Source organism: Odontomachus brunneus, unplaced genomic scaffold, assembly GCF_010583005.1.
Source record: "Odontomachus brunneus isolate Ranch 3 - 2012 unplaced genomic scaffold, Obru_v1 Obru_scaffold_016, whole genome shotgun sequence".
NCBI classification, from domain to species: domain Eukaryota; kingdom Metazoa; phylum Arthropoda; class Insecta; order Hymenoptera; family Formicidae; genus Odontomachus; species Odontomachus brunneus.
In genome coordinates, this window is record NW_022639466.1 from 781,322 (window position 1) to 793,703 (window position 12,382).

The following is a 12,382-nucleotide window of genomic DNA, read 5'->3' on the forward strand; positions in this document are numbered from 1 at the left end:
CCATGGCCCCTATTCTTAAAATTTTTGCGTATACGTAATTTTCATTGCGCAACTATTTTATAGTATTTTATGATTAAACCTGTGCAGTAAAACTTACGTATATTTCAAGAATAGAGGCCCATGTTCTTAACACGCAATTATGCGCTTAGCACGGACACGAATCGCCAGAAAATAGGCGTAGAATGGACACGCAACAAATCGACAGCGTCTGAAAAGGGAGCGGTGCACTTGGACACGGTGCATTTGGACACAGCCAATCACAGCACCGTGTGATTAGAGACATTTGTAGGGTTCCTTGGAACAGCGACTTGTGATTGGACTGTGTCCAATTGCCCCGTGTCCAACTGATATACACCCTCTGAAAATGGGTGTAGGAACGTAGTTGTACCTCAAAAATGGATGCAGATGGCGCATCGAACAGCGTGAAAATCGGTGTCGGCCAAAACTTATGGCGTGGCCGTTCTTAGGTTTCTCTCTGCTTTAGTTCGTAGTGTCCTGTACCGTTTAAGTCTTGCCGCAATGAAGGTAAAAATGCACATATATTTTAATAATCTTGCGTTCCTCACGCCAAATCAATGTTTCGCGATATTACGGAATATCATGATCATCGTAAAATTATTTTTTTATTCACTTACACATAGTTTTTATTTACACGTGGCAGCAATGCTGGTCACCCACGAGTGATCGTGCGGGCTTCTAGAATCGCCTTGTTTGGTATTCAAATACGATTAACGTGGATAAAACGTTTTTTCATTGTTGCTCTGTTTCTATTTTGTTGGTTTAACGAAGAAATTTATTAGCTGTTATGTTTTATTAGGTAAAATCTAAATTTAATTTAGAGATATTCCAAATGCTCCTTAAATATGTTACATCTTTTACAGTTAAACGTATCATATCCTGCGACAGGATGTCAGAAACTGTTCGAGATTTCGGATGAGCACAAGCTCAGAATGTTTTACGAAAAGCGTATGGGTGCTGAGGTTGAAGCCGACGCACTTGGAGATGAGTGGAAGGGATACGTTGTTCGCATCGCCGGCGGCAACGACAAACAAGGCTTTCCGATGAAGCAAGGTGTTCTAACAAATGGTGAGTTTGAATATACTTGGCCTTGATTCGACACATTAGCTGTGTTTACTGGAGAAAATTACTTTGTTGTAAAACTTGTGAATCAGAAGTCTGTTCTTTTCAGCAGCACTGTTGCACTCTGGTGCAATAAGTTAGAATGAGACAAATATATTTTATCTCACTTTAGCTTATTGCATCAGTGTAGCAGTGCAGTTGAAAAGAACAGACCACTGGTTAGCATGCATTTTTAACCTTGGCTGGATTTAAGATCATATATCAGTCAAAACCACAAATTTTATAACAGTTGTAAAGCAGTTTTCTCTGTTGAATGCAGCTATTGGTATATATTAAGAAAAACCTGTATTTAACTGTAGAAAGATTGCATGAATAATTTTTATTTGTACTGAAAGCCTTAAGCTTCCTCTATGATATATAGTAACTATATATTTCCTCACTGAAATGAATACTACTGCTTTTTTGTGAAATATTAAACTTAATTTGTGAATGATTAAACTTACTCATCCTTATCTTAATTGTACCATAAGTTATTGCTACCTTTTTAGGGTTGAATTTCAGTATGAGTAAAAGCACCTTTCAGTATGAGTAAAAGCAAGGATTATATTACTTTTCTAGAGTTAAAGAATTAAGTGAGATATCAGTAATATTAAAGTTATCTGCAAATTCTTAGAAATTAGATGTAAGTGGCAAATTTTGTTACAAAATTATTTATAAAAATTCTATTTTGTATGTCAGGAAATCATTCCAGCAGTTTCACATTTAGAGAGTTCTCAGTAGTTGATATATTAATAATGTGTTTTTAATATGTTTATAATGTCTGTATGTAGGTCGTGTCCGTTTATTGCTGTCAAAGGGACACTCTTGCTATAGACCCAGGCGTGATGGAGAGCGCAAACGCAAATCAGTTCGAGGTTGCATCGTGGACTCGAACTTATCTGTATTGGCTCTTGTTATAGTTCGAAAAGGAAAACAGGTGACATATAATCTGTAGCATATTATAGGTGATATATGTTATTATATGATTCCATGCAGTTCAGGGTGTATTCAAGATGATCTTCAATTTTCTTCGAATACTATCGTAGGCATGGAAGATAAAACTCGTTTTTTGATTTGGGAAACTGCGTTACGTCATTTGTGCCTTTTTCTCAGTGTACGAACGAGACATCTTTTCATTTGTTATTTAATTCGCGTAACAGCTTATATAAATTGGTTTTTGTATTACATGGTTCTAAAATTTATATAAAAAATAACTCGTTCTATCAAAGTCGACAATTACTAAAGCATTTAGTCTCATTGATATATAATATAAGTGGACTGAAATGTTCGCGAAACGTTGGAATCAAACAAAGATGAATCCACGCGGCTCAAACCCGGAAACCAAATCTGATATGTAGTGTAATAGTATCATTTAAATGTTTCAGGAAATTCCAGAGTTAACGGACAAGAACGTGCCGCGTCGTTTAGGACCAAAGAGAGCGAGCAAAATTCGCAAGCTCTTCAATCTATCTAAAAAGGATGACGTCCGCCAATTTGTGGTGAAACGTCCCGTACAGAAGGAAGGCAAGAAGGAGCGATTGAAGGCGCCAAAAATTCAACGCCTTATTACTCCAGTTGTCCTTCAGGTGTGTGATATTATTTAAAAGCATTAAGACGTAGATTAAAAATGACCTATTCTCGAAATATTAAAAATAAGATTGCATTAATTGTAATTAATTGCATTAAATGTAACTACCAACTTAGATTAATTTAAATTAATTCGAATTATATTTGTAATAAGAAAAGGAAGATGAATATTCAACGTGATAATTAGTCTATTAGTTAGTATTGATTCAAGCAGGTTTAACGATTTACACAATTCACATAAAATTTACACTAATTCAATGCAGTTTTAAGTGTAAAAACATTTATTGTGTGTTTATAGAGGAAAAGACATAGATTGGCGTTGAAGAAGAAGCGTTGCCTGGCACGTAAGGAGCAGGCTGCTGAATACGCAAAACTCTTAGCGCAGAGACAAAAAGAGGCAAAAAACAGACGCCAAGAGGAGTTAAAGCGAAGGCGCAGCGCCTCTATGCGCGATTCGAAATCGTCCAGCCAGTCGGCACCTACATCGTAAAAGTAAAACGTCTGGATGTTCAATATATTAATAAATTAATAAAAATACTCCAAATTATATATATATATATATTTCCGTTTCGACCTTAAGATCCGTTCATATGTAATACGAAATATAAAGAACATAATACGATTAACTTCCTTTGTATTGTGCATTCGCGAGATCTTGAGAATTTTTGTATTAGTCACCGAAGAATTGAAAGTACTGTCGCTAAAGGTCTGTTCTTTTTAGCTGAACTGCCTAGATTGGTGTAGTAAGTTTGAGTGAAACAAGATATATTTGTCTCACTCTAACCTGTTGCATCAGTTCAGACAGTTCAGTTAAAAAGAACAGATCTTAGTTTCTTGGCGCTCTTTTAATTGGGCCGTAAATATTCTCGGGTCCTGACAAAAGTGAAGAAGAAAACAGTAGGTCTGTTTTCTATTGCTGAACTGGCAGTTTTCTCTTACTTTCTTCCACCAAATTTTATCTGTATCTTCATCTCTTTTTAAATTTCGAAAGTGTACACTAGTTCAGCAATAGAAAATAAACTCAGTGTATCAAATGACCGTAAATATTCTCGGAGAAGAAACTGTGGAGGCGCGATGATACAATCACTAAATAAGAAGAAAAAAAATGATCTTAACAAGGAATGAAAACACTAAATAACGAATAACAAATCGTAAATAGTGTCTGACGTGTCGAAACAATTAAGAAGCCAAAGTTATTACTTTCGAAATCCGGCTACGGCGTTGAAAATTTACAGAATTGTTGGTAAACATAAGTTGACTTTTTCCATCGTTGAAACGTGTTTGCAACTGTCCGTTTCTTCTTACCGCAAGTCTTCTCGCAGCAATAAAAATATTTCTTGAAATCGTGAGTCACTGAATGCAATAATCGTAAGTCCTTTCTTAAATCGCAGACTGCGCAATTTCTGTGAATTCTTCTATGTACATATGACGCCCAAAATTATTACGCTTCCGCATATTTGCTCTATTCTTCCTCATTCCCAGGAATAAACATATTTTCGTTTTTATGTATGATGAAATTAATATATCATGAATTTTATAACATATAGTGTTTGGGGGATAAATAGAACTGAATAAATAGAACTGAATAAACTGTTGCAATGCATAATTACAATGCATGTTACAAGATTTGAGTTCTTGAGAGAAAATGATAAGTTTTAAGAGAGATTTTGCTTCTCTGTCTTATTTGCAAAAATAAAAATGTTTAGAAAAATGTGTACATACACATTCGCACTTAATGAGTTAAAACATAGGGTGTTTTTAAAGTTGTTATCTATTTGGTGAAATAAGGCAATGTTTAAAGAGTTTAATTTTAATGCTCTGCTATCTCCGCGTAGAAAGTCAGAGTTGACGATGGCGCCTACCAGTGTCGAGAACGCGAAATAACTGTGTCAGCGTAGCTGATTGGCTGACACTCGGCCATCCGAGACATCTGTGTGTCGGAGCGATTAACCCAAGGCCACTCGACACTATCAGTGCTACAGAAACGTGCCCGCGCACGCCGCAGCGTGCGAGGAGAAGTGTTCCCTCCATGTGTCTTCTCTTAATGCAACAACGCTGCTGTTGTGAAGTTCACAGCGATAGACTGAACAGCAGCGTTGTGTGCGTTAGAAGAAGACGCATGGAGGGAACACTTCTCCTTGCACGCTGCGGCGTGCGCGGGCACTTTTCTGCAGCACTGCACGCTATTAAGGCTGGTTTATGATGGCCGTAATCCGTTAACTTATACCGGTATCGTAAAAAATTGATCAATCATAGTCGAATTATAGAAGAATAATCGACTGTAATTGGTCAAATTTTTTTTACGGTTCTGGCATAAGTTAACGGATTACAGCCATCATAAATCGGTCTTTAGTTTCTTGGCGCCTTTTTAATTGGTTGGTCCTGACAAAAGTGAGGAAGAAAATAATCCTTTCCTTCCTTTAATATTTAGCTAGAGGCGCTGCAACGGCTCAGACCCCAACGCCATTACTAAGGAAGAAAATAGTAGTGGTCTGTTCTTTTCAGCTAAGTGTTGAACTGGTGCAATAAGTTAAAGTGAGACAAGTATATTCTTTCTCACTCTAACTTATTGCATCAGTTCAGCAGTACAGCTGAGAAGAACAGACCATTTGTCTGTTTTTTATTGTTGAACCGGCAGTTTTCTCTTACTTTCTTCCACCAAATTGTATTTGTATATTTATCTTTTTTTAAATTCCGAAAGTGTACACTAGTTCAGCATTAGAAAATAAACCCAGTGTATCAAACAGCCGTAAATATTCTCGGGGAAGACTGATGATATAATCACCAAACAAGAAGAAAAGAGATGATCCTAATAAGGGATGAAAACATTAAATAACGAGTGAATAGTGTCTGACGTGTCGAAACAAACGAGAAGCGGTCCAAAGTTATTACTTTCGAGATCCGTTTACGGCGTTGAAAATTTACAGAATTGGTGGTAAACATGAGTTGACTTTTTCCATCGTGGAAACGTGTTTGCGACAGTTCATCCGTTTCTTTTTTCCGCAAGTTTTTTCGTAGCACTGCAAATGTTCCTTGAAATCGTGAATCACCAAGTACAATAATCGTAAGTCCTTTCTCAAATCGTAATCTGCGCAATTCTTGTGAATTCTCTGATTTGCGTATGACGCAAGATTATTATATTGCATATTTCTTTATTTCTGCGTATTTGCTCTGTTCTTTCTCATTCCCGAGAATGAAAATGTTTTCGTTTCTGTGTTTTCATGTGCGATGAAATTGATATATTATGAATTTTATGACATCTCATATAGCACAAATCTCTAAAAGACATCTTAAAGGGTTCCAAAAAAGTTCCCAAGTCTTCCAGAATACTTTTGGAATTCTTTAAGAAGTCTTTTAGAGATTTGTGCTATATGGGATGTAATGTTTTGAGGATGAATAAAACTGGGGATAAAGTGTTGTAAAGCATAATTACAAGATTTGGATCCTTGAGAGATAAAATGATGAGATTGGAGAAAGATCTTGCTTCTCTGTTTTATTTGCAAAAATAAAAATAATGTTTAGAAAAATATACGTACTCGCACTTAATGAGTTAAAATACAAGATGTTTTTAAAGTTGCTATTTATTTGGTGAAATAAGGTAAAGTTTAAAGTGATAGTTTAATTTTAAGAATATATAAGTATATTTGTATGAACCATAGAAAAAAAGAATCATAAAAATAATTATTTCATAATGTTCATAGTGTTCTAAATTATAAAAATTAATGACAATATTTAATCATTATATTCTGTGTGTACCAATAGTACTTCTATAGATTTTAAATTAGTAAATTGCGTTGCAAAATCACTTATAACCATTTAAGGCATAATTGTTTAAACTAATTAATATGATTTTTAAGATATGCATATACTCTCTTTTTTTTATCTACATTTAATTTAATACAGATTCAGGCAAAAGAATCTAATAATGTTAAATTAAGAGATCATACAATTTAAGACTGAAGGCTATTTTGTATATAAATATGGATGTAACATATATATGTAAAATGTATATCAAAAAAGTAATAGTAACAATGTTAATAACAAAAAGCTAATAACAAAAATGTTTTTTGCAAAACTATGTTCTCTAGGAAACAATTTGCTGAATGTTTCTAGTAAAATATGTTTTTAACAATATGGAAAACAAAAAATGTCACAAAGTTAGAAAAATGATTTACCATAATTACATTGCTAATAGCAATGTTATTAGTAAAAACGATATTCTTAAATGTTTTCAATAAAATTAGAAAACTCAACGATTAATAGCACTATTATTAGTAAACATATGCTATTAACAATGTTGCTAATACATATCTAGTTTAATTTTCTGCTAATAACATTTATTTTCCACAAAATGTTGAGAACAAATGTTATTAACATTTTTCATTCCAAAATGACAAAGTTAATAGCAAAATATGATTAATGTCACATTAATTGTTTTGCAATTTATTAAAAAAATATGTTTTTATCTATTTGGAATGTGACAATCTATATTTATCAAAGTGACACTGCTAGAAATAAATGTTATTAATATAATGTTATCACTGACATAAATTGGTTTTAATCTTAATCTTAAATCATTTGAAATTTGCTTTATTTAACTAAACATGTAGTGACTTTAGAAACACATGTATACAGATTGATATCGACCACTAACACTTCTTATACGACTTCTTATTACAACTTAGAACAGAAATGTCAACAAACAAAGTAACGACGAGATTCCAAAGGGAAGTGAGATGCATAGACTTGATAGGAGATGAAAAATTACTCGCAGAAGTCGACACGACCAACAGGAGAACGCACATCCGACCTCACTTTGAGCTGCACACACAGTCGTCCTTGATGAAAAGGAAGGAGCCGAAACAGTATACAACAATATCCTTAAAAAAATCCAGAATTTCTGAAGGAAATCGCGTTTGCAAGAAACGAAGTGGACTCACGAAGCAGAGCAAAAGTTTGCAGGCGCTGAAGACAATTCTCCGAGAGAAAGACTCCCGTGAGGTGTTTGCTTCTCTTTCAAATGAACTGATAAAAACGGTATATAGATTGAAAGATCGCTCGGAGAATTCGTTCGTTCCTCTTCAGAACGGTTCCATTGGAAGTGCGTTCTACGATTTTGAAAAACAAACAGAACGTCTGACCAAGTCAGAAGTCAAGGTCGATTCTCGGGACGAGATCGTGCAAATTGGGGAACATCTAGGAAAGTCGCGCGAGGCTTCCTTTCAGGACGGTCAAAGGAGCGAGCATAGTCGCGATATTCAACGCGATATGGAAAATACGTCCTCCGTATCTCTTCGAAGCAATTGGTCGAGGGCCAATTTTATCTCTATCGAGAATCATCCGTTCGTGGAAACCCGGCGTGGAACTCGGTTAAGCGACAACGGATTCGAGGATTTCCGTCATAAGATAAAATCTCATCATGAATTAAAATCTCAAGGGAAGCCCGAGGACAGTGCTTTGGACGAAGAATACTCTGTCGAGGCTCAAGTATACCGGCACGGTGTGTTGCCGTATGTCACTTGTAACCGCGGATGGGAGACCTGGAGAAACGAGAGAGCTGCGATCCAGATCGAAGACGCCGGTGTCGATCACTCGCGTGAGTGCGACTCGCGTGAGTACGACTTAGGAGATAAAAAGTTCGTGAAACAGGTCGATGATATCCAGTTGGCCACGAGTAATGTCGGGATGTCGAACCGGAAGAAGTGTATCGAATGGAATCCCGTTTCTAACTTACAAGCTCGGAAGCCGGCTAGAGTCAACAAGGTGTCCACCGTGGAAAACACAGCGTCCTTAACGCAGAAATCGTCTCGATTGACAATGAAATCGATCGCTTCGAGAAGCAACCAGGAGCCGAGTAAACATTCGTCAGTCGAGTATGTCAACTAATATTTTTTTAGGATATATATTTTCCATTTTACATATTAGATTAGTCTTTATATTCTTCGGATTATTGATTTTTGTATACTCCTCTAGATCATGGAACTTTGTCTCTACATTGAAAAAATTAAAAAATGAAAAAAATATATAAAATATAGGGGAGATCAGGACTATATAAGACCCCAAAAGTGTTATTTATGTGCTTTTTTTTAAATAATTATCTTCAGAGAATAGTGGATAAAAAATCGCGAAATGATTTTTCTAAAACAGGAATACTTTTCCCTGACTTTCATTAAAATCAGAATAATATTACAGTTAAGAAATAGAAAAAACTGATTTGGTAACAGCAAAGTAAATTTTCGAGCTTTTTGAAATTTTATATTGTCATTCTCCATCGTGACTGAATACCGAATTAAGCGATGTACTAACTAGAATAAAATTTCTTGCAAGTTTATGATATATTGTTTCTGATAATACATACAATTTTCATTCATAAAATAATTGAAATATAGAATATGAGCAGAGAGTTGGCCTATAATTAAGGACGGGAGAGTTGTGGAAATCTTTCGGAGATTGGAATTATTAATCAAGATAGATATTTTAGATGTGGCCTTCTTACCCTGAGCTATTGAGCAACTGATACCAGGGCAAGATGGCTATGTTGCTGTATGTTCATATTTTGGTTATTACAAAATAAAATATACGGTTAACAGAGTCATGGCGGGCATTAATACATAGACGAAAGTAGCCTCTATTTATGTTTATACAATCAGTCACGACAATTAGTTGTTTGGGAAGATATAACTTCGAAATTCTAAATTCGAAATTCTAAAATATAGGGGATCTAGCCCCTGTCTTTTCTTTTGAAGAGTTTGGGCAAATGTAGCGCATGTAATAGCGATTAAATTACAGAATATCAACAGAATAAACGTGTAATTCGGGGATAATTTCGAGTTTATCTCTTTTGCTGTGAAATTCTAGGTCAATCGTGGGCGAGTCCACGAGAGTGTTGAAGTCTAGAAAGCTGTCCAAACTATCGGTGAAAGAAAACAGAGATCCTTGCGCAAGCTTGCGTATAAATTGCGCGTCAAAACTTTGCAAACATCTCGTGTAAGACATTTATTATTATTATCAGGATTGGGTAATAACTAGTTAATCAATTAAAAATTAAGTTAAAACGTTATAAAGTCAATCATTTTTATCTTAATTTAGTTTATTTGAATTTAAATAAGTCAATCTTTAATTTAAACTAGTTATTTTAAAATATACATTAACTCATTAATCTTTTTTTTACATAAGTTTAAATAATCTACCAATACTTAAATCACTGCGAGCTACTAATAATGTAGAATAAGAAAAACAAATAATGGCAGAATTTTTTTGTGTTTCTGAATACCAGTGTTCTCGTCTTATATAAAATTCTGAGTGCAACAGAGTGCAACTGAGTGCACAGTCAGTAGTTTCTTTTGTTATAAAGGTCTATTTTTTTTCATCAATAACTCACAAAAAATTTAATCTTTATTTAAAAGTTAATTGTGCAAAAATATAGATTTGCATTATTTGCATAGTTAATTCAATTTTAATGACTTTTAATTGAGTTAGTTTTTATTTATGTAACTTTTAATATAAATTAAATTAAATCAAGAATCATTAATTTTGAATAAAGAAAAATTTAAACTTAACTTAGTTTATAAAAATACTCACCTAACCTTGTTTGTCATTATATATTTATTAAGTGGGAATAAAATATCCTTTTTTTGGAAAAGCAATCTATATTATGATATTATAATATTATATTTTAACATTTGCATGATTGCTTCTTTTTATAGAGAGACAAGTCAAGCGAAGGATACTAAGCAGCGAGGAATGCCGAATGAAGGAATGTTGTTGAAGAAAAGACGATCGACGAGGAAGGTGGTGTGCTTCCCGTCGAGCGATCTAACAGCGGTCTCGGGCAAACATGACGACGCAAAGCCGCGGGGCTTGAGATCGAGGTCAAGGTCGAAGTCAAGATCGCGACGCTGGCAATCGCGATTGGCTACACCGAAGAATTCTTCTAAGACTCGACGAGATATCAACGGCGATCGTATCGAATCTGCTCCGACTTACAAAAAGAGATCGACACCTTCGGAGGTGATGCACACATTGAAGCAGATCATTAATAGTTCAAGAGATAACGAAGATGTAAAGGGAAATGCGAAAATCTCTGAAAGCGAAGAAGCTTCGATGTCAACTCGCACCGTTAGCACGCAAACATTGCCTTGTTGCAAAAAGAATGTTGTCGAAGCTGGGTGCAATACGATGACTTATGAGGTTTTCTATAAAGATGCTGAGGTTTCCTGCGATCTAGTCGGCTCATCAAGTTCGAAGACAGACGTTGACCTGTTGGTGATTCGAGATGAGCTGGTCTCAGAAGATGTTTCTATTCACACGATCGTGGGGCCTCGACTTATTCAATATACTAAAACCGACGATGAAAGCGAATGTTGCGATGACATTGAGAAACTTTCAAGCAGCATCAATGATAAGACGCTGATTGGAGATAGTACAGAATTAAAGAGCTGTATTAGCGCAGAAACTATAGCAACGTCAGGTGAAATGATAGACACTAATCGTGTGTTCGTCGCGGAAACGAAGACAATCATGGCTAAAGAGCAAGCTCACAAAGACGAAATTCCTTTTAAATCGTCGGGGAATCACGGCGACTCGACGAGAATTGCCGTTGACGGGCGCGAGGAACTCATAGAGCGTCTCAACGATTACGATGCGACTGGCGATTCCGCGTGCGATCAGTTCCCGAAGTCTCGTTGGATACCATTGTCGCTTTATGATTACGACGCATCTTGCTCCGACAATTCCGAGGAATCCATGGAACATTTCGAGGACGACGTCCGGCATGATGACGCGGTTGCGCCGGAATTGGGTGTGAACGGTATACCGAGCGACGTGCTCGTGGCTTTCCAGCTCGCCGCGAAGTATGCACGCAATCTTCATCAAGCTGTGTTGCTGTACAACGAAAGTCTGATGTCACAGGAATCCGAGAGACAGAGCAAAACAGTTAGCGAGGATCACAGAACGATATTCGGGAACAATCGATGCTATGTCCACAGAAGCGCTTCCTTCCTGAGTTGCAAAAGCGACGGTAGACCTAAATCGAAACGTGACACAGAATATCAGCTGATCATGACGAGCGACGAGGACTTCGACAAGTTCTCCGCGTGCTCCTCAAACAGCAGATACTCCCTTCACTCGCATCAGTTGGAACTGCGGAACTTCGAGGCTCGTCGGACCAGTTCTCCCGAGATCAATCTGGAGGAGGAGAACGTCATTCTTCCGCAGAGAGTGGAAACCTCGATGAAGCTAGTGCAGAAACGCTCCGACCTTATGCTTGTGGACGTGAAGTCGTTCGTGCGACTGCTGGTACATCGCACGCCAGAGGAGCACGCACTGGAAGTGTTGAAGCTGGAAGAACTCGTGGAGGACGGTAAACTTGAAGACGACGAAAAAGTGAATGGCACCGCGGCGGTCTTCGCAAGCGAACTCGTTTCGGTTATATTGCGCAAACACTTGATTCCTCTTATCTACTGCCTTTTCTGCACTTTAGTGTTCTGGTACTTGCAGTTCTCGTTCACGTGCAACTCCATCTAATGATCTATTCGCAATCGTCTATCGCGGTATCAGGAGCATTAACACGTTCGTTTATTTTTATATGCAGTGACATGAAAATATAATCACATTTTAATTTTTCTAGTGGATTGACGTTACGTTTCATTTTGTTTCAATAAATACGTTCTCTGTA

At 36.4% G+C, this 12,382-nt stretch overlaps 2 protein-coding genes across 2 annotated transcripts; both read left to right on the forward strand.

Moving 5' to 3' along the window:
- Positions 1-371: 371 nt before the first annotated feature.
- Positions 372-3,332, forward strand: LOC116841564 (40S ribosomal protein S6-like). The gene is made up of 5 exons (XM_032809637.1): positions 372-525; positions 882-1,086; positions 1,911-2,056; positions 2,505-2,705; positions 3,005-3,332. Exons 1-5 carry the CDS (start codon positions 520-522, stop codon positions 3,194-3,196), a joined length of 750 nt encoding a protein of 249 aa, XP_032665528.1. The 5' UTR covers positions 372-519; the 3' UTR covers positions 3,197-3,332.
- Positions 3,333-5,197: 1,865 nt separating this feature from the next.
- LOC116841520 lies at positions 5,198-12,382 on the forward strand. The gene is made up of 4 exons (XM_032809559.1): positions 5,198-5,770; positions 7,392-8,579; positions 9,565-9,693; positions 10,413-12,382. Exons 2-4 carry the CDS (start codon positions 7,399-7,401, stop codon positions 12,229-12,231), a joined length of 3,129 nt encoding a protein of 1,042 aa, XP_032665450.1. The 5' UTR covers positions 5,198-5,770; positions 7,392-7,398; the 3' UTR covers positions 12,232-12,382.